General features: G+C 39.3%; 1 protein-coding gene across 3 annotated transcripts in view; it reads right to left on the reverse strand.

Moving 5' to 3' along the window:
* Positions 1 to 3367: 3367 nt before the first annotated feature.
* Positions 3368 to 27745, reverse strand: part of LOC124616681 — a 63047-nt gene continuing 38669 nt past the window's right edge. For all 3 annotated transcript variants that reach the window (XM_047145011.1, XM_047145012.1, XM_047145013.1), the window contains exons 3-5: positions 12040 to 12107; positions 5630 to 5840; positions 3368 to 4644 (exon numbers count right to left, since the gene is read on the reverse strand). In XM_047145011.1, the coding sequence (XP_047000967.1) occupies positions 3955 to 4644; positions 5630 to 5840; positions 12040 to 12107 (969 nt within the window). In that variant the 3' untranslated portion in view covers positions 3368 to 3954. The remainder of the gene's footprint in view (positions 4645 to 5629; positions 5841 to 12039; positions 12108 to 27745) is intronic.

A 27745-nucleotide genomic window follows, 5' to 3' on the forward strand; every position in this document is an offset into this window, starting at 1 on the left:
AAATAATAACACACAGTCCTCCATAGACATCATACAAACCTATATTCAAAAAACTGAAAGTACTAACTATACCCTCACTCTATAAAAAAAATGTGTTTTGTATTTCAGGGCCAACCTTGAAGATGTTCTGATAATTCCTGACTTCCATAACTACTGCTGAAATAGCACAGCACTCCATACACAGTAAACTAAAAAAAGCTGACATACAAAGACATATGAGCCACATTAGTGTTACATTTTACAAGAGCTCACCAGTCTAATTGTAAAGTTAGAAGATGAAAATAGTTTTTAAGCAACATTTAAAAAACAATGTTACTCTGCATGTGAATGTTGGGTAGTAACATTATGCTAATATGTTTATCTGAAGCCAAAATTCAAAATACTCTTTTGCCCCTTAACATTTTCATTATGTTTATGTATCACAGACAACCATCGTTTGATGGCAAACTTGTACTGAATCAATGCTGTTTATAAATAGATTTGCTGTTTAGGAAGGACAAGAGTGTAAGCTTACAAAGAACAGACTATGACAGACTGTGTAAGTATGCAATTTTGTATGGGTCACTTTGTATTATCTTTTGTGTGTGTGTGTGTGTGTGTGTGTTATTTTATGTGCAGTATATATTCATATGCTCCATTTCCTTGTAATGAATTAAAGTAAAATTTACGTGTACATTTGAACAACTTCCATACAATATTAGTCTAATAAAAAATGCTGAAAATTTGCTCAATGGTAAATAGAAATGTAAATAAAAATTTGTTATAGCTTCAAATTAACCTTGTTCTCTTATGACTTCATATTATATTTAAATGATACTTCAGATGAAGAATTGGTTTAGGCCCTAAATAACATAGGGCACACAGCCTACAAATAATGATATGTTGAATTCTTACCATGGTATTCTATTGCAAAAAGAATCACCACTTACTGCATGAGACCTGTGGTTTTGCAAATTAAAAATAATGGACTGTTGTAGGAATAAATTTAAACTGGTATTACAGAATAAAACCAATAACCACAAATTCAGAAGTACAGCTCTCTCCTGAAACTGTCAATGTGGCCTATCATTTCAATGTAATGATGAGTTGCCACTTTAACTTAACAGGTATTGGTACTGTGTAATTGAACTCCGTGTACTCAAATGATAACAAATCAGCAACGTTAAATCAAACTTTGATTCTGTTTCCTTTCAATCATATTGCCCCCCCCCCTCCCCCCTTCATAAATATCACTTTGCTATGTCACCTGATAGACAAGTAACAGCCATTTGTGCCACCAGATCCGAAAATTTTCATAGCTATTCTAACATTTGATGCAGCCACACTACACACATTTGTTGTAGCTTTTAAGCTACAAAAAGTTTTAATATCTCAGGAACATGACAGGTACTTTATTTGATTACTAGCTCACAAACACAGCATTGCCCAGGAATTCATTTTGCCAATTCTCTGTTAGAAACAGAAGCAAAAAATGAACTATGTTTGCAGTGCAAAGTTTCTGTATGTTGGGCACAGCTGCTTTGTGTGTCCACAATGCAATTCTGTAAATGTCTCTATGGCAACTGCTCTTCATAGCGAAATAGACAGCTATTGCTTTTGCCACAGCCATTTGCATTTTGTAGTTGAAAGCTTTCAAAAGTATAAGGCATTTTCTGAAGTTGACTCAACTGTGGGGCTGTCTTAGTGGTAAAGGAAAGAAATGTATTAAAGCTTAACAGATGACGAGGCTTCTTTTTTTCACACATCTCAGCATTTATGATGTCATCTCTCTTGAACTATATGTTGTAAAATGATATATTTCTGTAGCTACATTCATCAGCATATGTGGACACTGCCTGTTAAATATGTTGTGAATAGAGTTAGTAGCAAAGAAGTAATAAATTTAAATGCCATGCACAATGCAGCAGTTTTTCATGCATCTCAGCTTTTATGATGTCATACCTCCTGATCTACATGTGGTACCATGCTATAATTTTTTAGGTATATTAGGCAGTATATGTGAATACTGCTTGCAAAATTTGTTATGAATAGTGTTAGTAGTACAGAAGTAATAAATTTAGATGTCATGCATGACATGGCAGTTTTTGTCAGATTACATTGTTTACAACATAATATCTCCTGAACTATGATGGGTAGATGGTTCTTACTCACAAAGTTATTATTGCCGTATAGTACGCGATATGTGAACCAAGTTTTGCTGAAATTGGTTCAGTGGTTTAGGAGGAGATGTGGAACACACAAACATTTTTATAATATGTACAGTTAACAATCCACCTCTGTCACAATTTATTTACAAACCTGTTCTGATGAGAACAATTTTAAATAACCTTAATTCACAAATAAAACAATTCTTTGCTGTGAAATTTGTCTATAAATTTCACTTGTAGTTTGATGGTTCCATTTAACATCTGCTGACAATGGTGTAAGCAGACAAACAGAGTACAGTGGGTGCAAACACAGTGAAGCATTGTATTTTGTACTTCAACTGGAGCTACATGTGTGTGAATTACAGGCAGATTTTGGTGTTGCTGTTCACATATATCACAACACAATGAACAGTACATTAAAATCTGCCATGCAGATTGATGGATATACCAAAAAAGGGGGGGGGGGGGGGGTATTGCAGGGCCTCACCTCTGTTACTTTTATAAGAACAAGAAGAGAAGGAAAGTTGCTATTCACCATATAGCAGAAATGCTGAGTTGCAGATAAGCACAACAAAAGACTCACAATTATAGTTTTCGGCCATTAAAGCCATTGTCAACAACAGACACACACATATGCATACACACTCATGCAAATGCTACTCAGACACATGACTGCAATCTCAGGCAACTGAAGCCACACTACGAGCAGCAGCACCAGTGCATGATGGGAGTGGTGACTGGGTGGGGGTAAGGAGGAGGCTGGGATGGGGAGGGGGAGGGATTTATGGTGGAGGTGGCAGACAGTGAATTGCTGCAGGTTAGACAGAGGACATGGGAGAAGTGGGGAGGGGGCCAGGGGAGTAGCATAAAAGGAGAGAAATAAAGAGGCTGGATGTGGTGGTGGAATGACGGCTGTGTAGTGTTGGAATGGGAATAGGGAAGGGGCTGGATGGGTAAGGACAATGACTATTTTCCCCTCCCCACCTCTCCCGTGCCCTCCTTCTAACCTGCAGCACTTCACTGTCCGCCACCCCCACCATAAATCCGTCCCCCCACCCCACCCCAGCGTCCTCCTTACCCCCACTCAGTCATCACTCCCATCATGCACTGGTGCTGCTGCTCGCTGGTTTCAGTTGCCTGAGACTGCAGTCATGTGAGTTGCACTTGCTTGACTGTGTGTGCGAATGTGTGTCTATTGTTGACAAAGGCTTTAATGGCTGAAAGCTATAATTGAGTCTTTTTGTTGTGCCTATCTGCGACTCAGCATTTCCACTATATGGTGGGTAGCAACTTTTCTTCTCATAATATTGTTACATTCCATCCTGGATTTTCCATTGCTTGATTTTATAAGAACAGCATGAAATTGAAGTCTGTATGTGTCTCAATCATGCAAGGTAACATTGGACAATGTCCTAGATAGCCTCACTGGAAAGTACAGGTTGTCACCATTGTGAACCAAAATACATTGCCAAAAAATGGTTCTGTTAAATAGAAAAAAAAGCAACTGCACATTTTGAGTGTAACAAGATGTGATACAAATTATTGCTCATTGGTGATACATGGTCATAATGGACAAAGACTAGTAAAATTATTTTCTTCTAGATGTGTTGAACTATCACCCAGGACTATGCTTCTTAAAATAGTAATTTGAAACTGTGATAAATTAACACATTGACTGCCATATGCACTGTGATGGATATTTCACCACCAGTCCAGGCCTTGGTGTCATGCATAAAGGCTCTGTTGTGGTCACCGGTGGCTACATGGCAGGCAAAGTGTTGAAGGCTGAAACAGGTTTCCTTATATATTAAATATGTCCATTTTCTATAGCATATTTTACATTATCTGCTAGTCGCTTGATAGTTTGCTTATTTGTTAATGGTGGAAACTTCCAAATTTCATGAAATGGAATAAATTCTTCTCCTTCCATTAAGCTGGGTTTTGGCTTGTCCTGGTCATCCAGTGTGCTCTCTGCCACTGCTTCCAATGACATAATGAATCCAAAAGTTGAGAATTGTTTTACCTCAGCTTCAAATATTTTGTATGGGTAAACAACTTGTGGATCAGATCCCAAATCTTGAATCATCTCAGAAAGACTTTGGTGATAAGTTTTAAGTAAATCTGAGATATTTGACTCTCTTAATTCCTTGGATGTGCTTGAATACAGAAAGAATGAGAGATCACATACTGGATTTGCCCACCGTGACATTTGAAAATCAATTATACGAACATCTTTTAAATGTTGATCATCAGAACCATCATACAGGAATAAAAAATTTGGACCCCATGTATCTCCATTCAGAACTACAGAGTGAGGTTTGTCTGGCTTAACCAGATCAATGGCTTTATCATAGACTGCACTTTCACAGAATTCTCTCATCTTTTGTTCATATACGCTGTCAGGATATTCTAAGGAAACTGCCTGCATAGAATAATTTAGTACATTTTTCATCATTCCTTGGTACCACTCTCGTTGTGCTTCACTGTAGAGCACTTCCTGTAATAAAGGAATTTGCTATTAAACATTGCTAACTTACTTATATAATATTTAAGAATAATTAAAAAAACTAACAAGGCAAATACAAAATATACAATTTGCTCCCAGAATGGTTCATGGTTGAAGGAGGAGGGGTTCAATGTCACAAATCCATGGATAAACTTTTTAAGCAGGTTTAAGGGAAAAGGCTACACAAATCAGGAGCTGGGTCCTTATTTACACATCAATTAAAAATACAAAAACTTGCAAATCTCAGACAAATGGTATGATAGTTTTCATCTATGGTCAGGCAGTAGACAACACATATATTTAGCAAAATGAGTCACCTTTTTACAAAATGCTGATCCTGTAAATTACATCACAAGAATTTGGAGTGGCCATCTTCAGCTATGCTGCCAGTTCATTCAGCAATCTTTGTCAAGAAGATAGGTGACAACAAGTTACACTGTTAAAGCAACATGAAACTGAGATGTTTATCAGGCAAATCCTGAAGAGATAAATCCCATCTGCAAGAAAGACTTTAGACTTGTGACAACCATGTCAAGTTATACTGACTTAAACTTCTGAAACAGAGTCAGTTAAAAATAACCAACAAATTAATGAAAATGAAGTTTTCTGTGAATGCAAAAGAACAATTGTGTGATAATTATTTTTCAAGCTTTCAAAGCCGTACTTGGTATGTATTTCTGAGAAAAGTAGAGAGAGAGGGAGGGAGAGAGAGAGAGAGAGAGAGAGAGAGAGAGAGAGAGAGAGAGATTAGTTAGTTGTAATCAAGGATTTTACATTTTATTCATAAGCTGAAGAGTTTTCGGTATTTTCATTTGTGACTATTCTCTACTCACTACCACCTGCATTTGCTGAGTACTGATATTCCTCTTATATGTATTAAGATTAATCCAGTGGTAAAGTATCAGTTTTCTACAATGTATGTGGCACATTCCAGAATTTGATCCATTGCTTAATTTTCAGCAAGTACTGGTGTTACCTCCAAATTGGCAGCAGCGGTTCTGAATTCTTCCGGTTCCTGGTCTTTCATAGCAAATGAAAGAGCATGGAACTTAGCCATGCATTTCAAAACTTCTGCACAATGTTCAAAGTTATATGTGTCTTGTCCTTTTGCCGGCTGGAAACCAAACACACTCAGGTCTTCCAAAACAATGAAGTCATGATCACCATCTGTAAATGCCTTATAGCACCTGTTAAATTGGAATTTAGTATCAGAGAATTAAAAAAGTAAGTTTTATAGCATTAAACCCATGAGCAATTGAATTAGAAATAGCTGTTATACAGGAGAGCACTTCTGCCACTATGACAAATAGAGCTGTCTAGGATGTCATACAAGTGGAATTTCAGTGAGACATTCGAATGCAGTGTAAGGAAGATCCATGACAAGCCACCATATGACTGCAACCAGACAGTAGTTGTCCATTTCATGGTAATGCACTCTATTCCTGAGGTCATGCAGACACTATGCTAGCCATGTGCCATCTTGTCAAGAGTGTATCATAATTTTGGAAAGATTGCTACTGCTAGAGCCAGGTGCAGTGGACAATAATGTGTTCTTGGCATTGGGTTGCCAATGTTTATGATATATACTGTAACAGCATATAGATGTACCACAGTGCAGCTCATCATTTACTAGTTCATTGCTGGACAACACGAAGTGTGCCTTAGCCTGCCAACATCACAGGTCTCAGGAATTAACATTAACATAGGAACACAACCAATGGATGCTCAAGGTGTGGTGAAAGTATAATGGGACTGATGGACCACTGTATATGCTGTGCTTGAATACTGATCATCTGTAATGGATCTGTATTTCATAGTACTGATAAGGGAAAGGCAGCAGATCCAAAGAAGAGAAGCACACTTTGTTACAGGTTCATTTAGTAAGCCCAAAAGTGTCACAGAAATGATCAACTAACTCCAATGGCAGACACTGCAAGAGAGGCATTCTGCATCATTGTAGAATTTATTGTTAAAGTCCTGAAAGTGTATGTTCCTAGAAGAGCCAATAAATATATTGCTTCCTACTACATATATCTCACAAAAATATTATGAAGATAAAATAAGAGAGATTCAAAGCCACACTGTGGGTTGCCAGTAATTTCTTCCCAAAGAACTATTTGCAATTGGAACAGAAAACAGGAGGAAGTGACAATGGTACACCAGGCGCCTCTACCACATTCTGCAACGTGATTGTGGAGCACAGCTGTGAATGTAAATGTACACTCCTGGAAATTGAAATAAGAACACCGTGAATTCATTGTCCCTGGAAGGGGAAACTTTATTGACACATTCCTGGGGTCAGATACATCACATGATCACACCGACAGAACCACAGGCACATAGACACAGGCAACATAGCATGCACAATGTCGGCACTAGTACAGTGTATATCCACCTTTCGCAGCAATGCAGGCTGCTATTCTCCCATGGAGACGATCGTAGAGATGCTGGATGTAGTCCTGTGGAACGGCTTGCCATGCCATTTCCACCTGGCGCCTCAGTTGGACCAGCGTTCATGCTGGACGTGCAGACCGCGTGAGACGACTCTTCATCCAGTCCCAAACATGCTCAATGGGGGACAGATCCGGAGATCTTGCTGGCCAGGGTAGTTGACTTACACATTCTAGAGCACGTTGGGTGGCACGGGATATATGCGGACGTGCATTGTCCTGTTGGAACAGCAAGTTCCCTTGCCGGTCTAGGAATGGTAGAACGATGGGTTCGATGACGGTTTGGATGTACCGTGCACTATTCAGTGTCCCCTCGACGATCACCAGTGGTGTACGGCCAGTGTAGGAGATCGCTCCCCACACCATGATGCCGGGTGTTGGCCCTGTGTGCCTCGGTCGTATGCAGTCCTGATTGTGGCGCTCACCTGCACGGCGCCAAACGCGCATACGACCATCATTGGCACCAAGGCACAAGTGACTCTCATCGCTGAAGACGACACGTCTCCATTCGTCCCTCCATTCACGCCTGTCGCGACACCACTGGAGGCCGGCTGCACGATGTTGGGGCGTGAGCGGAAGACGGCCTAACGGTGTGCGGGACCGTAGCCCAGCTTCATGGAGACGGTTGCGAATGGTCCTCGCCGATACCCCAGGAGCAACAGTGTCCCTAATTTGCTGGGAAGTGGCGGTGCGGTCCCCTACGGCACTGCGTAGGATCCTACGGTCTTGGCGTGCATCCGTGCGTCGCTGCGGTCCGGTCCCAGGTCGACGGGCATGTGCACCTTCCGCCGACCACTGGCGACAACATCGATGTACTGTGGAGACCTCACGCCCCACGTGTTGAGCAATTCGGCGGTACGTCCACCCGGCCTCCCGCATGCCCACTATACGCCCTCGCACAAAGTCCGTCAACTGCACATACGGTTCACGTCCACGCTGTCGCGGCATGCTACCAGTGTTAAAGACTGCGATGGAGCTCCGTATGCCACGGCAAACTGGCTGACACTGACGGCGGCGGTGCACAAATGCTGCGCAGCTAGCGCCATTCGACGGCCAACACCGCGGTTCCTGGTGTGTCCGCCGTGCCGTGCGTGTGATCATTGCTTGTACAGCCCTCACGCAGTGTCCGGAGCAAGTATGGTGGGTCTGACACACCGGTGTCAATGTGTTCCTTTTTCCATTTCCAGGAGTGTATATGCAATGGCAGGCCATGTTTACGTAACAAACAACATGACAGAATCTACCTATATATGTCTTTAAGTACTATGGGACTTAACATCTGAGGTCATCAGTCCCCTAGTCTTAGAACTACTTAAACCTAACTAACCTAAGGGCATCACACTCATCCATGCCTGAGGCAGGATTTGAACCTGCAACTGTAGCAGCAGCGTGGTTCCGGAGTCAAGCACCTAGAACCACTTGGCCACCGCGCTGGATCATGACAGAATACATCAACTTGCCAACAGGACACAATCCAGGCAACTGGAGGTATTCTTCTGTGGGGGATGTTTAAACAGGAGACTCCAGAAAAACTGCCACCATGCCTCACTAGCAAAAGATAACATACTGGCAAATGGAGGTACTCTCCTGTGAGGGATATTTACACAGGATGAAATGTGGGCTCTGATACAACTGCCACCATGCCTTGCTAAAATACCAGGACATACTATTTTATAATGCATAGCTATTTGCTCAGCAAAAACACCTGTAACTTCAGCAAGACAATGCACCACTTCATTCTTCATAATCTGTGTCAGAATGATTGAAGGAACACTCTTGAGACATGAGAGTGCTTGAGTGCCCTCTCTAGGTCACATAACCTCAGTCTTATGGAACACATCTACATCTACATGTATATTCTGCAAACCACTATGAAGTGCATGGCAGAGGGCACTGAAAAATTATCTGGACTGTGTCAGTCAGTAATGTCCACCGATATAAAGTACAACACAGTTTGGCAGCCCCTTGTGGTCATATCATCTCAGTAGCATAAGAAATGTTTAAAAACAGTCCATAGCCCACGCTCATTTTGTGAGGGAGGAGTAAGAACTACAATAATACTAAAACTAAAATGCTATAATGACATACACCTATGAAATAGTTAACCAAAATAATATTCTCGCAAACTCTACAGCAATATGTAATAGTCCTGTCACATCTATGTGCACCAAGGGTTGTGTCACAGTGGTTAGCACACTGGACTCCCATGTGAAAGGATGATGGTTCAGATCCTTTTCCGAATACAAAGTTTACTTAATAGGCATAATCCTATAGAGGCCAGAGGTGGTAGGCCTCTGTGGTGGTTTGTGGAACTGGGATGCAGCTTCAAACATGAAAGAAAATTTGGAACATCAATAAAATATTAATGGATTACTTTTGATAATCCTACAGGCTAGGTAGAGTGTAAATTTCTATTTATATTGTATGTAAGGTCATTAAAGTACTACATGGTTCCAAGACACTTTGCTGGGGCACACCTGAAGTTACTTCTACATCTGTTGATGACTCTCCATCCATAGGTACATGATGTGTACTCCTCACAAAGAAATCCTCAATCTAGTCTCAAATTCTCACTTGACATCATATATGACCATACTTTTGATAACAAGCCAGAGAGTCAAATGCCTTTCAGAAGTCAAGAATGAGTGCATCTATCTGACTGCCTTAATTCCTGGCTTGCAGGATGTAATGTAAGAAAAGAGTGTGTTGGATTTCACACAATTTCTATTTCCAGAAACCCAAAACTGTTAGAATGGAGGACATAAATCAGTTCGAGATACCTCATTACATTTGAACTCAGATTCTTCAGCTAATGGATGGCAAGGGGATTGGTTGATAATTTTGTGGATCACTTCTGCTGACCTTCCTGTAGATGGGTGTGACTGTGCTTTTTTTCAACCACTGGGCACAACTTTTTGTTTGACGGATCTTACACTATCAAGTGAAAAGTGTTTGTCTTGGCAGCAGCTTCCATGAATTTCCATGCTTTTGATTTATGAATGGCAGCTAAGTCATCACATATTAGGGTGCCTCTCCTTTGGTTTCAGTGTCTTGTGTTCATACCACAGTGTTTCACCACTGACATCAGTGCAAAAGGTAGGTTTGCATATTTCAGTTGCTCATGAGTGTGTATTTCAGCACAAAAATAAATTTTGTTTTCTTAAAATAATATTTTATTTGGTCTAAAGGAGCTATATGTTGTTTTAAAGCACAACCCTGGCAATGTTGTAGATGACATGACTTCCACTGCAGTTCATCATATATCTGTAAACTATGCTTTTTAAGTTACAATCATACTTGTGTTGGCAAATGATCTGAGATGTCAGGTTTTGGAACTAAAGATTCCCCAGTCAGGAGCTAATAAATTTAGATGTGCAGAATAGTAGTACAATTCTGGCAAACATAGCACCAGAAGAACTAAATGATCACAGTCCAGATATGTATAAAAGATAACAGAGAAAGAGGGGAAACATCAAAAGAACTTGGTAAATGAATTTAGTTTTTCTTTATGAAGAACAAGAAAGATATGCACACATGCATTTGGGTATTATCCTGCATGACAACTTTCTTTTAGTAACCCACAGCTACAGAAAGCATTGTGTGGCCTTCTAACAAAAGAGGCAATTATTTGTATAACTTTTTTTCAGATTGTTTGTTTTCATGACCTCAGCCACCATAGATACTTTTTTTATTTATTTTACTGAACTAATAGTTTCCAGGAGAGATATTAAATTAATAATCCCATCGTTGTTGAAGAGCCAGACTATGATGTCCCTCTTTATTTGAATTTGCTATCTGACTATAGGGCTGTGCCAACAAATACAAATTTAATTACCATGATGATTTGCAAAAGAGAATTGGGTCATTTTCACCATGTTTTTGATCAATGTTGTACTGCCTTTCCATTCAACAGCCACAGCACTAATTTTGCCACAGTGTTTCTTGTGACAACAGTACCCCAGACAGCAGGCCTGTATTTCTGAACTGCAACTAATATTAAAGCAGTATTTTCTGGACTCATACATATCACTGTAAGTAACTGTGCCCTATTCTTATGAGCTCTTAGATACCGCCAGATATTAGGTTGTTTTGTATAGCACCTGCTAATTTAAAAGTAGTGGGAAAGGTGGCATTATCAACACAACAGATCATTACATATGCTACACAAGAAAAAAGTAAAGAAAAGAAGATGAGGTACTAAAGATGAAATTATTGTTAGCTTAGGCATGGTGAATGACATAATTATGAGGAAGGTGTAACCCACTGCACTGAAAAAATAAAAGTGTATTCTCTATAAATAAAAGAATGGGTAGCAGACACTAATTATGTACTATGTAGTCTATTTGTGGTTGTTTTGAGTTATGGATGGAGAAATGTAAAAGTATATCATTAGATAATGTGTGACAGATGCATCATTTTAGTAACTCCTTTGCTGTGCTGCTTTAACAGACACAGTTGGACTCTGTCAAAGTATCAATTTATGTTTGATGTAAGTGTTTTTATGAAGCAAAGTCCAGGAAATGTAAATATTAACTAAAAAAGAAATTTTCATCTTTTTCTGATTACTTTGTAATGAAAATTGTTGGATCTCATACTGTTTATCAACATAAATATTAAGAATGTAGTAGTAGGTAAACACTGGCTATTCAGCTGAACAACAGTACCAGTAGCCTTTGCTGCCTTCCTGCAAATTTTGTTGTATCCATTTTTATTTGCATAAATACAAATAGTACATAGCAGTTTAATCATGGATAACTTTTAATACAGCACAGAGAAGTACTTTTTGACAGCCACTTTTATTATTGATTTATATTTTGGCTCAATCTATACTGCTGAAGGTTCTCCTTCCTGATGCGACCTACAGAACACAATCAATCACTTGTTTTTCCTAACAATGTTCACTTCTGTTCAGTGGAAATCATGTCTTCAAACTAACCTTGGAATTTGTGTAAAGGGATTTTTTGGCTTTTTCTTCTTCTGGAATCCCATCAACTTCTCAAATACCTGAAATGTAAAATGAAAGTTATTGACAGTTGCTGCATGTAAAAAGAAGTTATACTTGTAGATATTAGATCTTCTAATCTGGTGGATTCTGAATGGGGCAAAATTCAGCATGGACTTCCCCAGGGATCTGTCCTTGGACCCTTGCTGTTTTTAATATATGTCAATGATTTACCCCTGTCCATTAATAAAAATTGTGAATTCACAATGTTTGCTGATGATACAAGTATTGTAGTAGATGGTAAGTCTACTGCTGATCTGGAGACTGATGTGAATGATATAATCAGAGAAGTTACAGCTTGGTTTTCAATTAATTCTCTTTCAGTTAATATCAAAAAAACTAATTTTATACAGTTCCACACAAAAAATAAAACTCTAGAAAATATAGTAATTGCTCATGACAACCAGGAACTAGAACAGGTGCACTCCACTAAATTCCTGGGGGTTCACATTGACATTAGGCTCAACTGGGAACAGCATGTGTCCCTTACTCTGAAAAGGCTTTCATCAGCAACTTATGCTCTAAGAATCATTACTCATTTTGGGGACATCAAACATTTTAAAATCAGCTTACTATGGGTACTTTAACTCATTAATGAGTTACGGAATACTATTCTGGGGTAATTCACCAGCCTCAAAAAAAATCTTAACTGCTCAGAAGAGAGCAGTCAGAATCATGTGTGGGGTTCCTCCACGAACCTCATGTAGAAAACTTTTCACTCTGTTAGGTATTCTGACCAAAACATGTCAGTACATATACTCTCTGATGAATGTAGTTAATAAAGACTATGCTCAGTATGAAACAAATTGTTCATACCATATCTACAATACTAGAGGTAAAGATGATCTACATGTTGAACTAACTAATTTATCACAAACAGACACATACATACACACAAAATTCAAGCTTTCACAACAAACTGTTGCCTCATCAGGAAAGAGGGAAGGAGAGGGAAAGACGAAAGGAAGTGGGTTTTAAGGGAGAGGGTAAGGAGTCATTCCAATCCCAGGAGCGGAAAGACTTACCTTAGGGGGAAAAAAGGACGGGTATACACTCGCGCACACACACACACACATATCCATCCACACATATACAGGCACAGTAACAAGCCACAATGGAGCATCCTGGGTGGTTGTGTTTAGGGACTATAGGATGCATGTAGGAGGTAGGCATGTGGGGAATTGTAGGGGTGAGCAGACAGATGGACTCTGAGGAGAGGTACTGGGATGGGCCTAAGGATTTGAGGAGAGACTGGAGGTCCTGCTGGATTTCTGGAATGGGGTCACTGTGTCAAGGTCACTGTATCAGACAGCCGGCAGAGACCTTCTGCCAGGTAATCCTTGCGGTACAAAACAACAATGATGGAGGCTTTGTCTGTAGGTAGGATTATAAGGTTGGAATCAGTTTTTAGATGGTGGACTGTGGTTCTTTCCGTGGATGTAACATTAGTTTGCATGTTGAGGAATTTGGGGAATGATGGCAAGGCAAGATTCGAGATTAAGAAATTCTGGAAAGTTAACAGGGAGTGATTTGGGGGCAGTGGGGGTGGATCACAGTTGGATGGAGGAGTGAACTCAGTGAGGCAAGGTTCAACATTGGTCTTTGGTTGAGTCTGATCAGTAGTGTTGGTGGTGAAAAAGTGTTTCCACTATAAGGAATGGGAGGAGGATAGAAAGTCTTTAACAAGTCTTGCATGATTGTATTTGGGAGTTAAATAATGTAGGTGGTGGTGTGTTTGTGTCTGTTGGTAGTAGTTTATCTTGAAGTGAAGTTGAAATAGATAGTTCCTGCAAATTACTATGGGTAGAGGTTATACTCAACAGCCGTACCAAAATAATAATTGGCTCCTTCTACCGACCCCTGACTCAGATGATATAATAGCTGAACCGTTCAAAGAAAATTTGAATTCATTACAAATAAGTACCCCACTCATACAGTTATAATTGGTGGAGACTTCAATTTACCCTCAATTTGTTGGCGAAAATACACATTCAAAGCCGGTGAAAGACAGGAAACATCTTCCAAAATTGTACTAAATGCTTTCTCTGAGAATTACTTTGAACAATTAGTTCATGAGCCCACACAAATTGTAAATGTTTGTGAAAACACACCTGATCTCTTAGCCACACATAATCCTGATCTAATAGAGAGCGTCATGACTGATATAGGGATTAGTGAACACAAGGTCTTGTAGCAAGGCTCAAAACCATATCAACTGAAACCACTAAAAATAAACGCAAAATATATCTATCTAAAACAGCAGATAAAAATTTGTTTGATGTCCGCAAAATCCCCAACACTGGCTAAGTTTCATGGAAGCTCAAAATTTAGTGCATATGTCAATGCGAGATGCTTTTAATAGTTCCCACAATGAAACATTGTCTCAAAATATGGTAGAAAACCCAAAGAGATTCTGGTTGTATGTAAAGTACACCAGTGGCAAAAAAAAGTCAATACCGTTACTGTGCGATAGCGATGGAAATGTTACCGATGATGGTGCCACTAAAGTGGAGTTACTAAATACAGTTTTCCGTAATTCCTTCATGAAATAAGACAAAGTAAATATTCCAGAATTTGAAACCAGAACAGCTGTTAGCATGAGTGACATAAAACTATATATCTTAGGTGTTGCAAAAGAACTGAAATCACTTAAGAAAGGCACATCTTCCAGTCCAGATGGTATACCAATCAGGTTTCTTTCAGAGTATACAGACACAATAGCACCTTTCTTAGCAATCATATACAACCACTCAGTTGACAAAAGGTCTGTTCCTAAAGACTGGAAAGTAGCACAGGTCACACCAATATTCAAGAAAGGAAATAAGAGTAACCCATTGAATTACAGACCCATATCACTGACCTCAGTTTGCAGTAGGATTTTGGAGCATATACTGTACACGAACATTATGAATCACCTTGAAAAAAAAATGACTTATTGACACATAACCAACATGGATTGAGAAAATATCATTCTCGTGCAACACAGCTAGCTAGCTCTTTATTCCTATGAAGTAATGATCGCTGTCGACAAGGGATCTCAGATCAATTCCATATTCCTAGATTTCCAGAAGGCTTTTGATAGTGTTCTGCACAGGCGACTCTTAATCAGATTGCATGCATATGGAGTATTGTCTCAGTTGTGTGACAGGATTTGTGATTTCCTCTCAAAGAGGTCACAGTTCATAGTGATAGACAGTAAATCATTGAGTAGAACAGAAGTCATATCTGGCATTCCGCAAGGTAGTGTCATGGGCCCTCTGCTGTTCCTGATTTACATAAAAGATCTAGGTGATAATTTGAGCAGCCCCCTTAGATTGTTTGCAGATGACACTGTAATTTACCATCTAGTAAAATCATCAGATGATCAATTCTAATTACAAAATGATCTAGAGAGAATTTCTGTATGGTGTGAAAAGTGGCAATTGGCACTAAACAAAGAAAAGTGTGAGGCCATCCACATGGGTACTATAAATCGCACAAATCTAAGGGCTGTCAATTCGACTAAATACCTAGGAATTACAATTACAAGCAACTTAAATTGGAAAGACCACATAGATTGTGAGGAAGGCGAAACAAAGACTACGCTTTGTTGGCAGAACACTTAGAAGATGCGACAAACCCACTAAAGAGACAGCCTACTTGTCCGTCCTCTGCTGGACTATTGCTGCACGGTATGGGATCCTTACCAGATGGGATTGACGGAGGACATCAAAAGAGTGCAAGGAAGGGCAGCTGTTTCGTGTTATCGCGCAATAGGGGTGAGAGTGTCACTGACATGATACACGAGTTGGGGTGGTAGTCACTGAAATAAAGATGGTTTTCTTTGCAGTGAGATCTATTTACCAACTTTCTCTTCCGAATGCAAAAATATTTTGTTGACACCCACCTACGTAGGGAGAAATGACCATCATAATGAAATAAGAGAAATCAGAGCTCGAACGGAAAGATTTAAGTGGTCCTTTATCGCACACGCCATTCGAGAATGGAACAGTAGAGAAGTAGTATGAAAATGGTGCGAGGAACCATCTGCCAAGCACTTCAGTGTGAATTGCAGAGTAACCATTTGGATTTGGATGTGGATGGAGCTGAATTCATAAGAGCTCTGGATTCTGTCTTGGGAAGCAAAGTGAATTCAAAATTAATTGTGTATGTTCACGACATTATAGTCACTGAAAAACTTTGGGAACAACATTTGGCTCTGTTAAGAGATGTGTTTTGAAAATTGGAATCGGGAGGTATGACTTTGAAAGTAGGTAATTGTAAATTTGTTGTGGAAGAAGTTAAATTTTTAGGACATGTTATATCCCAAATTGGAATTTCACCTGATAAAGAGAAACTTGATGCTATTGCTAATTTTCCTCTGCCTCGCAATAAAAAACAGTTTAAATCATTTTGTGGGTTAACTGGATTTTATAGAAAATTTTGCAGCAGCCAAACTTTGAATGCTCATTGCTTGTGTGAACTTTTGGAGAAGAATACCTTTTGGGATTGGAATCAGGAGTGTCAGGATGCTTTCGATGAGATCAAAGTCAGATATTGTTCAGACCAGATTTGTATCTTCCTTTTTGTATTATGACAGACAGTAGTGATGGATTCAGTGCTCATTTATTTCAGGCGGTTGAAGTTGATGGTGTTATTGAACATAGATCTCTTGCGTTTGCTAGTAGAGTATTACAGAAACGTGAAAAGATATGCACTGTAACTGAAAAAGAACTTTTGGCTGTACATAGGGCATTCAACAAATTTAAAAATTATTTACTAGGTCAAAAAGTTATTATTTACACTGATCGCAAAGCATTATGTTATCCTCAGATGTGTAAGCTATGCCATAACAGAATTAATCATTGGGCCTTGTTTTTAGAGCAATTCAATTATGAAATCAGATACATTAAGGGCACAGATAATGTAGTTGCTGATTCTTTGTCTAGGCTACCTTTAGGAAGTGAATCATCTAACAACTTTGGAGAAGGTGAAAAAGAGTACTTGAGAGGTATGAAAGAGGAAAAAAGAGATCTTGAAAATTTGCAAAGACATCCATAGGTATCAAAATCGTAATCAAAATTGGAAATTGGTTAAGAGCACATTGGGTAAGAAAGGAGGAGAAAAGACAAAACAGTATTCTAAGGTACACAAGGGTTATTTTATTCAGGAGACATAAGACTGACTCAGGGGATTGGAAACTATGTTGGCCAGAACAGTGTATTGATACTTTAATTACTATGCACATGAGGGTTTTGGTCACTGCAGATCAACCAAATGCCCACAAAAGATTCAGGAAAACATCTATTTTTATAACATAGGCAGGAGAATCAAGAAGAAAATTGCCAGCTGTGACAGATGTCAAAGAGTGAAGGTAAGTAACCAAACAAGTAGAGGCCAAATATAAAACATACTGCCTCATAGTAACCTAGGTCTCATGTCTGTGGATGTTTATGAACCTTTACCTAAGTCTAAGAATGGATTCTGTTATGTTTTCATGGTGGTTGATGTATTTTTGAAGTTCATAAAGTTGTTTCCTCTTAAGAAAGCTACCAGTAAGGAAATCACCTCTAAGCTTGAAAAAATATTTTCATCTGGGGGGTATACCAAAAACAATTTTATCTGATAATGGTTCTCGGTTTACATATCAAGCTTGGAAAGATTTTGTTGATCATGCAAAAATAATGCATATTTTAATCTTAGTGTACCATCCTTCGACTAATCCTGCAGAAAGGTATATGAAAGAGATTGGAAGACTGTTTAGAATATGATACCATTTGGATAGATAATGTCAGAAGAAGATTTTGAGGTTATTATGAACAGCTTACAACATTCTTCAACAGGTTTTTCACCATTTGAAATCCTGTTTAATTGCAGAGCAGCTAACTTTATCCTTGAAAATGTTGAGTTTCCACCAAGTAGAATTCTGTCACCACAACAGAGGGAAGAATGTGTTAGGGAGATGATGAAAAAACAGGGGTATAGAAGAAAGCAGAGACATGATGGCAAAGGTAGATTTTCTAAGTTTGAGGTAGGAGATCTTGTGTTAGTGAAAGCCAAAGAAAAATCTAATGTGTTGACATCTGAGATAAAGGAATTTTTTGATATTTATATCAAAATTCTTGAATATCCACATTCTAATGCCTACAGACTTGTACATCCGAAATCTAAAAGTTGTTTGGATTATGCAATATCACTGAACTGAAAGTATATGGACATGATTCGTAAGTATTTAATTTTTGTTTGTTTTTTATTTTTCCATTGTCATGAATTTAGTAAGTAAGATGATGTGATTTCTATAGTTCTGTATTATCCATTAGCTGAGTTGAAATCCATTTGCAGATTTATAAAATTGTATAACTGTGTTTTGGTTGTCTGGAATTTAGTATGTAAGTTGATTTGATTTTTGAAGTTCTGTCTTAACTGACTGAGTTAAAATCTATGATACAATATATAATTATGTTCTGTATTAGATTTGATTATCCATTGGCTGAGTTGAAATCCATTTGCAGATTCATAAAATTGTATAACTGTGTTTTGGTTGTCTGGAATTTAGTATGTAAGTTGATTTGATTTTTGAAGTTCTGTCTTAACTGACTGAGTTAAAATCTATGATACAATATATAATTATGTTCTGTATTAGATTTGTGCTTTAGAATTTGATACATATATGAGATGAGACTAAATTAGATCTTTTTGCAATTTTGAAATAAGACAATGTTCATAATTTTTACTGTAAAAATTAGGAATAGTATCTGAGCATATATGTTTGTATTACCTTATTAGTCCATTTTTATTGCATTTCATTCTGTTTATTAATGTTTCTTGTGTGAAAACTTTTCAATCACACCTGACATAAATCCCATATAACTGACACTGATAAATGACTAAGGAGAACATGTCTCGTGTGATGTGAAGAAGGTATTGAACAGCATATTCAGTACACAAAACTATATTTCAGGATTTGGTGTGAATGCTAGACGGGAAGTTACCTACTTGTTGAAGTGTGTGATGAGAACTCTAGGGAGGAAGCTGAAAGATGTGAGTGGATCCACTCCCTTCATTGCTGTATGGCTGTATCCTGCTGGACCAGTCAACTTGCAAGAGATCGTGGGTGCTGGGTAACATGCTCGAGCATCTCTCGACTAGATTTGTGTTGTGACTGATATTTGTGAATTGTTAGCCAAGACTGCTAAAGGCAGTGCTATTCGGCATAATGCATGCTTTTTTTCCCCCTCAAGTAGGGGGATTGACTTTCGGATGCATTATGTAACTTTAAATCAGTATGTTTTTTTTTTTTTTTTATCATTTGTAAATGAATCTTTTAGGCTTTATGTATGTTGATTAGTTTGTATGGACAATTAGCAAATAGTGTGGAAGACATTTACTAGTATGGACAATACAACAAGATATATACACGTCTCCTTTCATACTCTGAGTTTGGTTCTCAAGCTACTGGATTGTGTCATCCTTCAAAGCTATTTATGACTATGTTTACCTGAATTTATCCTGACTATTGCAATATTGTATCTGATAGGAATTTGAGTTGTGGACAGATTCATGCTTAGCTCTGTTTTGGGGACTTCTGGTCATCACGACTGTGATTATGTGTACTCAAGCAGAACGTACAACCATTGATTGAGCTTAGATGCTTTCTACAATTACTCTTTGCATATGATTGAACTTACTGATGTGATTAAGAAATTTATTCATTTTGTCATGTCAAAACATTTTTTGCTGGTTTGTACCCGATGTGGTTTGGATTCATGGGCCGATCTCCACATTGTAAACTTAGGCCCTAATATTTCCATTATTTTGGTCTTTCATGAGTCAATATATCCTCAACTGACTGATTTTGTACTATATGCCTATTCAAGGTTGAGTATATTCTTCTGGTCTGTACCCGTCTTCTGAGTTTTTTGAGTCAGCTCACTCATTGTGCACTTAGGCTCTGAAATTTTTCTCTTATCTTTTGAAGGTTTGAGTCTATGGATTACACTTACAATTTGTAAACCTAGTAATTCATCTTGCCTCTGTAATTATTTCTATAGTTTAGTGTTGCAATGTTGTAGTTTTGACTTTATATTTTTTGTCTTGTGACAGTATGTTCCACAGATCTGAAAATCTGAATGCCATATACTGATATATGTATAACTTATGACTTGTATAGCAGATATTTTTTCTTATGTTTTCTGTAATATGTTATGTGTCAGATACTTCTATACATCTATATTCTATCTTTTGTGCATCGCTTCGTACACTGGAATGACATTATCACTCTGAAGCAGACTGTGAGCTGATATGGAGCTTCCTGGCAGGTTAAAACTGTGTGCCGGACTGAGAGAGGCAAAGGTCCTGAGTTTGAGTCTCGTCCGGCATTCAGTTTTAATCTGCCAGGAAGCTTCATTTTGTACACTGTTTGGCAAACCTTATAGTCTGTCACAAAATATTGTAAACACCCTGTATCCCAATTTCGTGAGGGCGTATTGTAATGGAACACCCTTTTCTAAAATAACCTTTTTTTATAGAAATAGCTGATACCATTTATACTATCAATTCTTGTATAGGTGAACATTATATCAGCTGTTTAACTGGATGGACTTCATATGATTCTGTATATGATAAATTTTATTTCAGTCTAAAATGTATAAAAAGAAATTAATTTGTTAGTACTCTGTACATACAGCCAAAATTATTCTTCTTTTAGAAATACTTGAAATTACAAAATTTGTGGTACACTTAAAATTCATTTTATTATTAATTGCACAATCTAATGCAAATTACTACATTTATTTTTGGATTCATTTATAAACTAATGTTACATGTTGGTGATGATTCTTCTTTTGTCAAGAAAGTTTGTAAACTCTTTTGCTTTGTAAACTCTTTGGAATTTTGTGAGTACCGCAAAATGTTAAGCAGTCGTGGGCATGCCTCTGATGGAGACAGACATATTTATATGATCTACACTAACAATGTAATTTGGAATATTAAGTGGAAATTGTAAAATCAGTATGATATTTAATAATGTGACAAAGAATAAAATTCAAGAAATATACAGGCAAATCTTAATCAGTTATTTAGTAATCAGGAACCCACAATGTTAAATCAAAATTTCCGCTGCAAGAATGTAACCCTTGATGCAAGACTTGGAGGCAACAACAAGAAGAGAAAATGAAGATAAGTAAAAAGTTTTTCTTTTGTTTATGTTATGCCTCTCAAAGTTTTTGAAAATAATGAAGACACTAAGAGAAATTTAATTGTGATGTGTGGGAGGGTAAGATTTCAACCTGTTAATGCACAATCAAATCAACTGCCACAAAAACAGAATATTGATTATGTCTATATTACCACAAATACATTAAAATAAAAGTCCACATTGATCATGCCAAATGCTGAAAAGTGATTTAGTCTTTAGCAGCAGAAATGGAGCAATACTGAAATTGTTTTATTTTAGAAGAAATGATACAGAAAAATCATGAGAAATCTCTGAATAGATCAACTCCTCCTTCATATTACTTTCAACAGTTATCACAAATACATAAAAATAAATATTAGACTTTCATCAGGAAAAGGAACATGATGACTTTAGAAATGGATATAGCACAATTGACTATTTTCAAGTTATGAACAAAATTTTAGAATTACAAATGTGTATGAATGACCAGCCAATGGCCTAGCCACAGTGGTAACACTGGTTCCCGTCAGATCACCGAAGTTAAGCACTGTCAGGCTGGGCTAGCACTTGGGTGGGTGACCATCCAGTCTGCTGAGCACTGTTGGCAAGTGGGTTGCACTCAGCCCTCATGAGGCAAACTAAGGAGCTACTTGATTGAGAAATAATAGCTCCGGTCTTGTAAGCTGACATATGGCTGGAAGAGTGGTGTGCTGACTACATGCCGCTCCACATCCACATCCAGTGGCAACTGTGGGCTGAGGATGACATGGCTGCCAGTCAATACCATTGGGCCTTCCAGGGCCTGTTCAGATGGAGTTTAGTTTTAGTATGAATGACCACTTTGTCTGTGATTTGTTAGTTTTTGGAAAGCTTTTGATTCTGTGGCAGTGCACTCATGTATGCCACTACCATGACTGCAGAATTTCTATTTGGAACATTCAGCAAAAAGTCAGAACAAGACTGCCTGCTTTGCTCACTGTCAACGGAGAAGTGGTCCTAGTGGCATGCCACCAGTGTAGCCTCATCCTTTCTCACTTTAGCCATGCTCAGTGAAGGTTCTACTTAACAACTAGTATCGTCTTGTGATATTGTATGATTATATGTTATCAGACTCAGCCGATACTGCAAATCTTCTGTTAGTATTCTCGCATGACTGTGTGATTTCAGTACTATGTTTTCTGTCATTCTATATTTTATGTGTTGGTTGTTGTCAATAAAGAGCTGTAGATACTACAGTTTCTGGGAACAAGGATGTTTCATTTCCATGTGTGTTCTGTGAGTACAATGTACTTTGTGTTGGTTAAGTTATTACAACAACAGCAGCAGCAGCTACGGCAAGAGCTGTTTGCATGGCAACAGCAGCAATTTGATCAAAGACAGTCTGAGCACAGTCTGAGCAAAAACAGCAGTTTGTTGGTTACATATTCGCAAGGTGCCATGGACCCTCAACAACTGCCCTCTACATGCCCGACCACTCCCCCAAGCATTTTCACTGTTCCAAGAAGTGATGGAAAATTTGGACTAATAGATGTAGTGTCTGCAGCGAATTTTTGCAGTGTTTTAGGTAGCAGATCTGTCATTGCAAACATCTTTTTTCTTTTATTGAATTGCATCCAAGCATTTAATTTGCTTCGAAAATTTGCTCCATAGTGATTCTGCAGTGTCATCATTTTCTGAAATGTGAGAGATGCTCAATGCTTATTACTTTAAGGAAATTCACATTGTGGCTCCCCACATGGAGTTTTGCCAGTGACAAAAGAAACCGGGTCAGTCGATCAAACACTGGTAGCTGACATCAGAGTGTTACGTAGGAAGTGACAGTTTATTTGTGCTCACTGTAAACAGTCCTATGCTGGCACTGTGATACAAGATGATGATGTCCATTTGGCTCCAGACAGACAGGTACACTGCAAGGATTTGTGTTTAGAATACCCTACAGTCAAGGAGTTTCTGGAAATCACTCACATTTTCAAAGTCTCACAGGCTGCTACTGAACGGTTTGAGGACATCATGGATGTTGTGTTGGTGCATTAATTTCCATAGAAATTGAGTCATTCACTGATGCACTCATTGTGCTCATCTGATTCTCACTGTTCGCTATTGGACTGTGCCCATTTCTGACACAGGGGTCCCTTGTGTCCTGACTGGTTCCATATGCATGCCAGTTGTTGCTGTCCACACTGGCAGGCACAGTATGCGGCTTGCCATAAACATGGGCATTTGGCAGCTGTCTGCCCTAGCTGCCCACATAACAAGTCCTCGGATGTGGATACAGTTTACAGAGGTTGATAACATTGCATTAGTGCACAGCTGGGTGTTTAGCATTCCCAGCGAGATCTGTATTACACTGCAAATTCAGCATTAACTGTTCTGTATCCAGGTCAATACGAGAATCTCTGCCTTTCTTGTGAACTTTGACAATTACCATTGCTTGAGGCATCCTGCTCTTCCCTCCACAAATCGTCATTTGGTTGGCTATGGAAATCAAGAGCTTCCTTTTAAAGGCCATTTCATGATCAGTGTTGAGTATCAACAGATCACGAACGACAATAACATTTTTGGCTGTCAACAAGGGAATGTCAGAGAGCATCTTTGTTTCCAATTGATTCACAGTCTTTGGACGACAACTATCAAGTTCAGGTCTCTATTTTTGCCTTAACTGGCTGCTGCAACAGACTTCAAGGCTCACGTCACCCTTAAACCATCACCTGTTCCTAAATTTTGTCATCCCCAGCCTATTCCTTTTGCTCTGTGTCCAGCTATCAAGCACGATCTGGATGACTGCAGGAATATCATTGAAACCATTTCTTCCAGCCAGCAGGCTATGCCTCTGGTTGTTGTTCGTAAGCCTACGGGGACACTTCATTTGTGCATAGATTTTAAGTACACCATTACCCAAACCATAAGTAGGTTGCTACACTGTCCCTACCCCAAGAAATACTTACAAAGCTGGAAGGCAGTGAGTGTTTTTTGAAAATTGATTTGAGAGAGGCATATCTGCAGCTTCACCTGGATTCCATCTCATTTCCAGAGAGTCTTAGAACAGTTAATGCAAGGTGTCTTGTGCTGTGCAAACTATCTTGATGATATTGTCACAGGTATTGGCAAAAATCTTTTGCTCCTGTTAACTGCAAGATGCAGGCTTTACGTGTAATCTGTAGGAGACAAAGTTTTATCAAATAGAAACAGAATATTTGTGCCACCTTCTTTCAAAGGATGATGTCAATCCTACAGAACATCATGTAGTGACTACTGTCAACCCACCTAAACTATGGAACCTTAAGAAACTCCAATCATTTTGGGGTGAAGCCAGTTATTATTCAAAATTTTTCCCCTGTACAGTGGATATCACTCACCTATTAAACAACTTGCATAAAAAAAGGTGTTCCTTTTGTTTGGTTAGCAGACTCCAACAGAGCCTTCACCTGCATCAAGTCATCACCATGACTTGATACTTTTACGCTGGGTAAATAGCTTGGGTAAATAGCTTGTCATGACCACAGATAGCTCCAGTTTTGGCCCATGGAAATGCTGATAGCTCTCATATATGCCATCAACACACTGACAGCCACTAAATGGAATTATCCTCAGACAGAAAGGGAAGCTTTGGCCATCATGTACATAGTCCAGAAGCTCCAGTTTTTTTCTCTGTGGAATCAAATTCCATCACATCACTGACCATAAACCACTTGTTGTAGCACTTTCTGGCCCCCATTTGCAGCTTCCCGACAGAACCACACTATGACTCCAAGAGTTGTGCTTTGTTTTTGAGTGCTTATCAGTATGAGATTCATTACTACTGACTGCACAGCATGTTAATGCATTACTTGTAGTCATGCTTGACAAAGGGACCTGACCTGATCTTCGACAAACCTGAAGTTGTTTGTTACTATACCAATGATCACATGCAGCATGTGGTGGATAGACTTCTGGTAACAGGCCATCATATGGCACAGGCCACCTGGCAAGATCCCATATCATGTCAAGTGGTTCATTTTTTGCACAATGGTTCGCCTGAGTGGCTGCCCACCAAGAAGTCTGGTCCACTCTGTTTCCTCCTCTATCATTGGCTGGCAGCAGTCAATAGTGCACTCCTCCTTAGCAGTGATTGAGACGATCCTCGTATTATTGTCCATTTGGTCCTGTGGGCTTGCATCCTTGCTCTCTTGTACCCTTATGAAGGCCCTCATGCAGCATATTATCTACTGGCCAGTGATTGTTTCTACAATTGAGAAGGTTCTCAGTGAATGCCAACAGTGCACTGAGTAGCAGACAACACTACCATGGATTCCATTCCATGGCCCATGGTGAGCCAGCCATGGGACTGCATTCTCATCAGCTTTGCAGGCCCCTTCTGTAACTCTATGTGGTTGACAGTGTTTGATAAGCTGTCCAATTATCCACACATCATATGTACATGTTCCAACATGGTGGAAGCTACCATGCAGGCTCTTATCCATGCGTCCCTGATCAAAGGGTTGTCCTAAATTATCATCTCTGATAATGATCCACAGTTCGCTTTGGCATTGTCTCCTGATATCTGCATCTGCAGTGATATTACCTACCTCATGTCAGCTAAAAGTCGAATGGACAGGTGGAGTGTATGATGTGCACCTTTATGATGTAGTTAAAAAAAATGCTTGGTGTGTTCATTTGTAGGATGGGCACTACCTCTGTTTCTCAGAACCTACAGGACCATCCCACTAAATGGCCAAAGCCTGGTGGAGATCCTCCATGACCAACAGCTGTGGATGCTGCTGCACTTGCAGAGCCCTGCACCCTGGCCTAAGGTGCATTCACACCCTTCATCATAGGACCAAGCAACCCTGTCTGGAAATGTAACTTCAGCTGGTGTCCTGGATGGGTACTGGCAAAGCAGTAAGTGACACACAGTCAGCAAATGTTTACCATGGACACCAGCAGTGTGCTGCTCTCCTGCCATCAGAACCAACTGCATCCATGGTGGGGCACCGACACCCTGCGACCGCAGCCACAAGGCCCAGTGGCTGCTAGCAGGGAGCCCTCTTGCAACTGCTGCTCCACTCCAGGGACTGGGCACCACATGGCACTTCTGTTTGATGTGCTGTTGGGCAATAGTGACATCGAGATGCAGCTGCCAACCACACTTTATCCTCAGCCAAAGTCTGATGGTGGCTGCTTGGATGCTGCCCTTGCGCAGGAGCACCAAATAGCTCCTTCTCCAATATCACTGCCACCATCCCTCGCCACTGACGGTGCAACTTCTGCACTGTTGCTCGGCTTGTCACTGGGCTACTCCTGGCTATATGCCTCCCTGGGCCAGAGACAGCTGACAGTTTAGCCCCGCAACAGCAATACCTCATCGGATGCCAGTAAGCCAAACAGCATCACCTAGAAGCTACTGCCACCATCGCTGTGGGGTCACTTGGGTGAATCCCGTGGCCTCCTAAGCCACAGCAGCCTCTCCCTGGCAGTACCACATGTCTGGCTCTCCTTCTCCACCAGTGCCTGTAGCACTGGCTCCATGGAGGAGGAGAGGGATGTGGCAGCAAACTGACCTATGCTGCCACTATGACCGCAGAATCATATTCAGTGCTGCCAGTGAGAAGTCAAAACAAGAATGCCTGCTTCACTCACTGTCAATGCCACCACCAGATGAGTGGTCCTAATGGCACGGCAACATGCCACCAGTGCAGCCTCACCCTCTTGCTTTAGCCATACTCAGTGAAGGTTCTGCTTACTGACTATTACAGTTCCATGATATTGTATGCCTAACATAGCATGTTATTGGTTGGCCTGGACTGCAATTTTTCTGTTAATGTTCTTATATGTGTCTATAATTCTGATGCTTTCAGCAATTGTATTTATTGTGCTGGTTGTTGTTAATGGAGAACCTGTAGATACTACAGATTTAATTTCAACAAAGTATGTACTACTTTATAGAATGAATTTTCACTCTACAGCGGAGTGTGTGTGCTGATATGAAACTTCCTGGCAGATTAAAACTGTGTGTCGGACCGAGAATTGAACTCGGGACTACTTTTCCTTGAGAAACAAGGCGCTGATTCATCCAAAGTTAGTGTACTGAACACAGTATCTGTCAAAGTTATGGGTACCATTAGGGTAGTGAGAAATAAAGGATTCAAGCAGAATTGGTATCAACAAAGCTATTATTTTCAGCACCCCATGGGGAAGTTTTCATTTCCTTAATATGGGAAAATAAATGTAGGATATGGGTAATATCTGAACCTCTTTCATTTCATGGTAAGGCTTTACTGTTTGCCTCTACTGCAGATACATTTTAACAACAAATTGAAGAACTTAAAACAGCTAGTGGGAAAGTAGGCCAGAAAAGTATCAAATATAATCAGATTAAAATATTATATAACCAAAACATTGAAAAGATGACAATGGTGGTAGCACATTTATTGTCATAAAGAGCTTGATATTATGTAGTGAGATTACAACAGCAGTTAAATATCAAAGGTAAGTTAAATATGGTAATAG

The sequence above is a fragment of the Schistocerca americana genome, chromosome 5 (genome assembly GCF_021461395.2).
Source record: "Schistocerca americana isolate TAMUIC-IGC-003095 chromosome 5, iqSchAmer2.1, whole genome shotgun sequence".
In the NCBI taxonomy this organism is placed as follows: domain Eukaryota; kingdom Metazoa; phylum Arthropoda; class Insecta; order Orthoptera; family Acrididae; genus Schistocerca; species Schistocerca americana.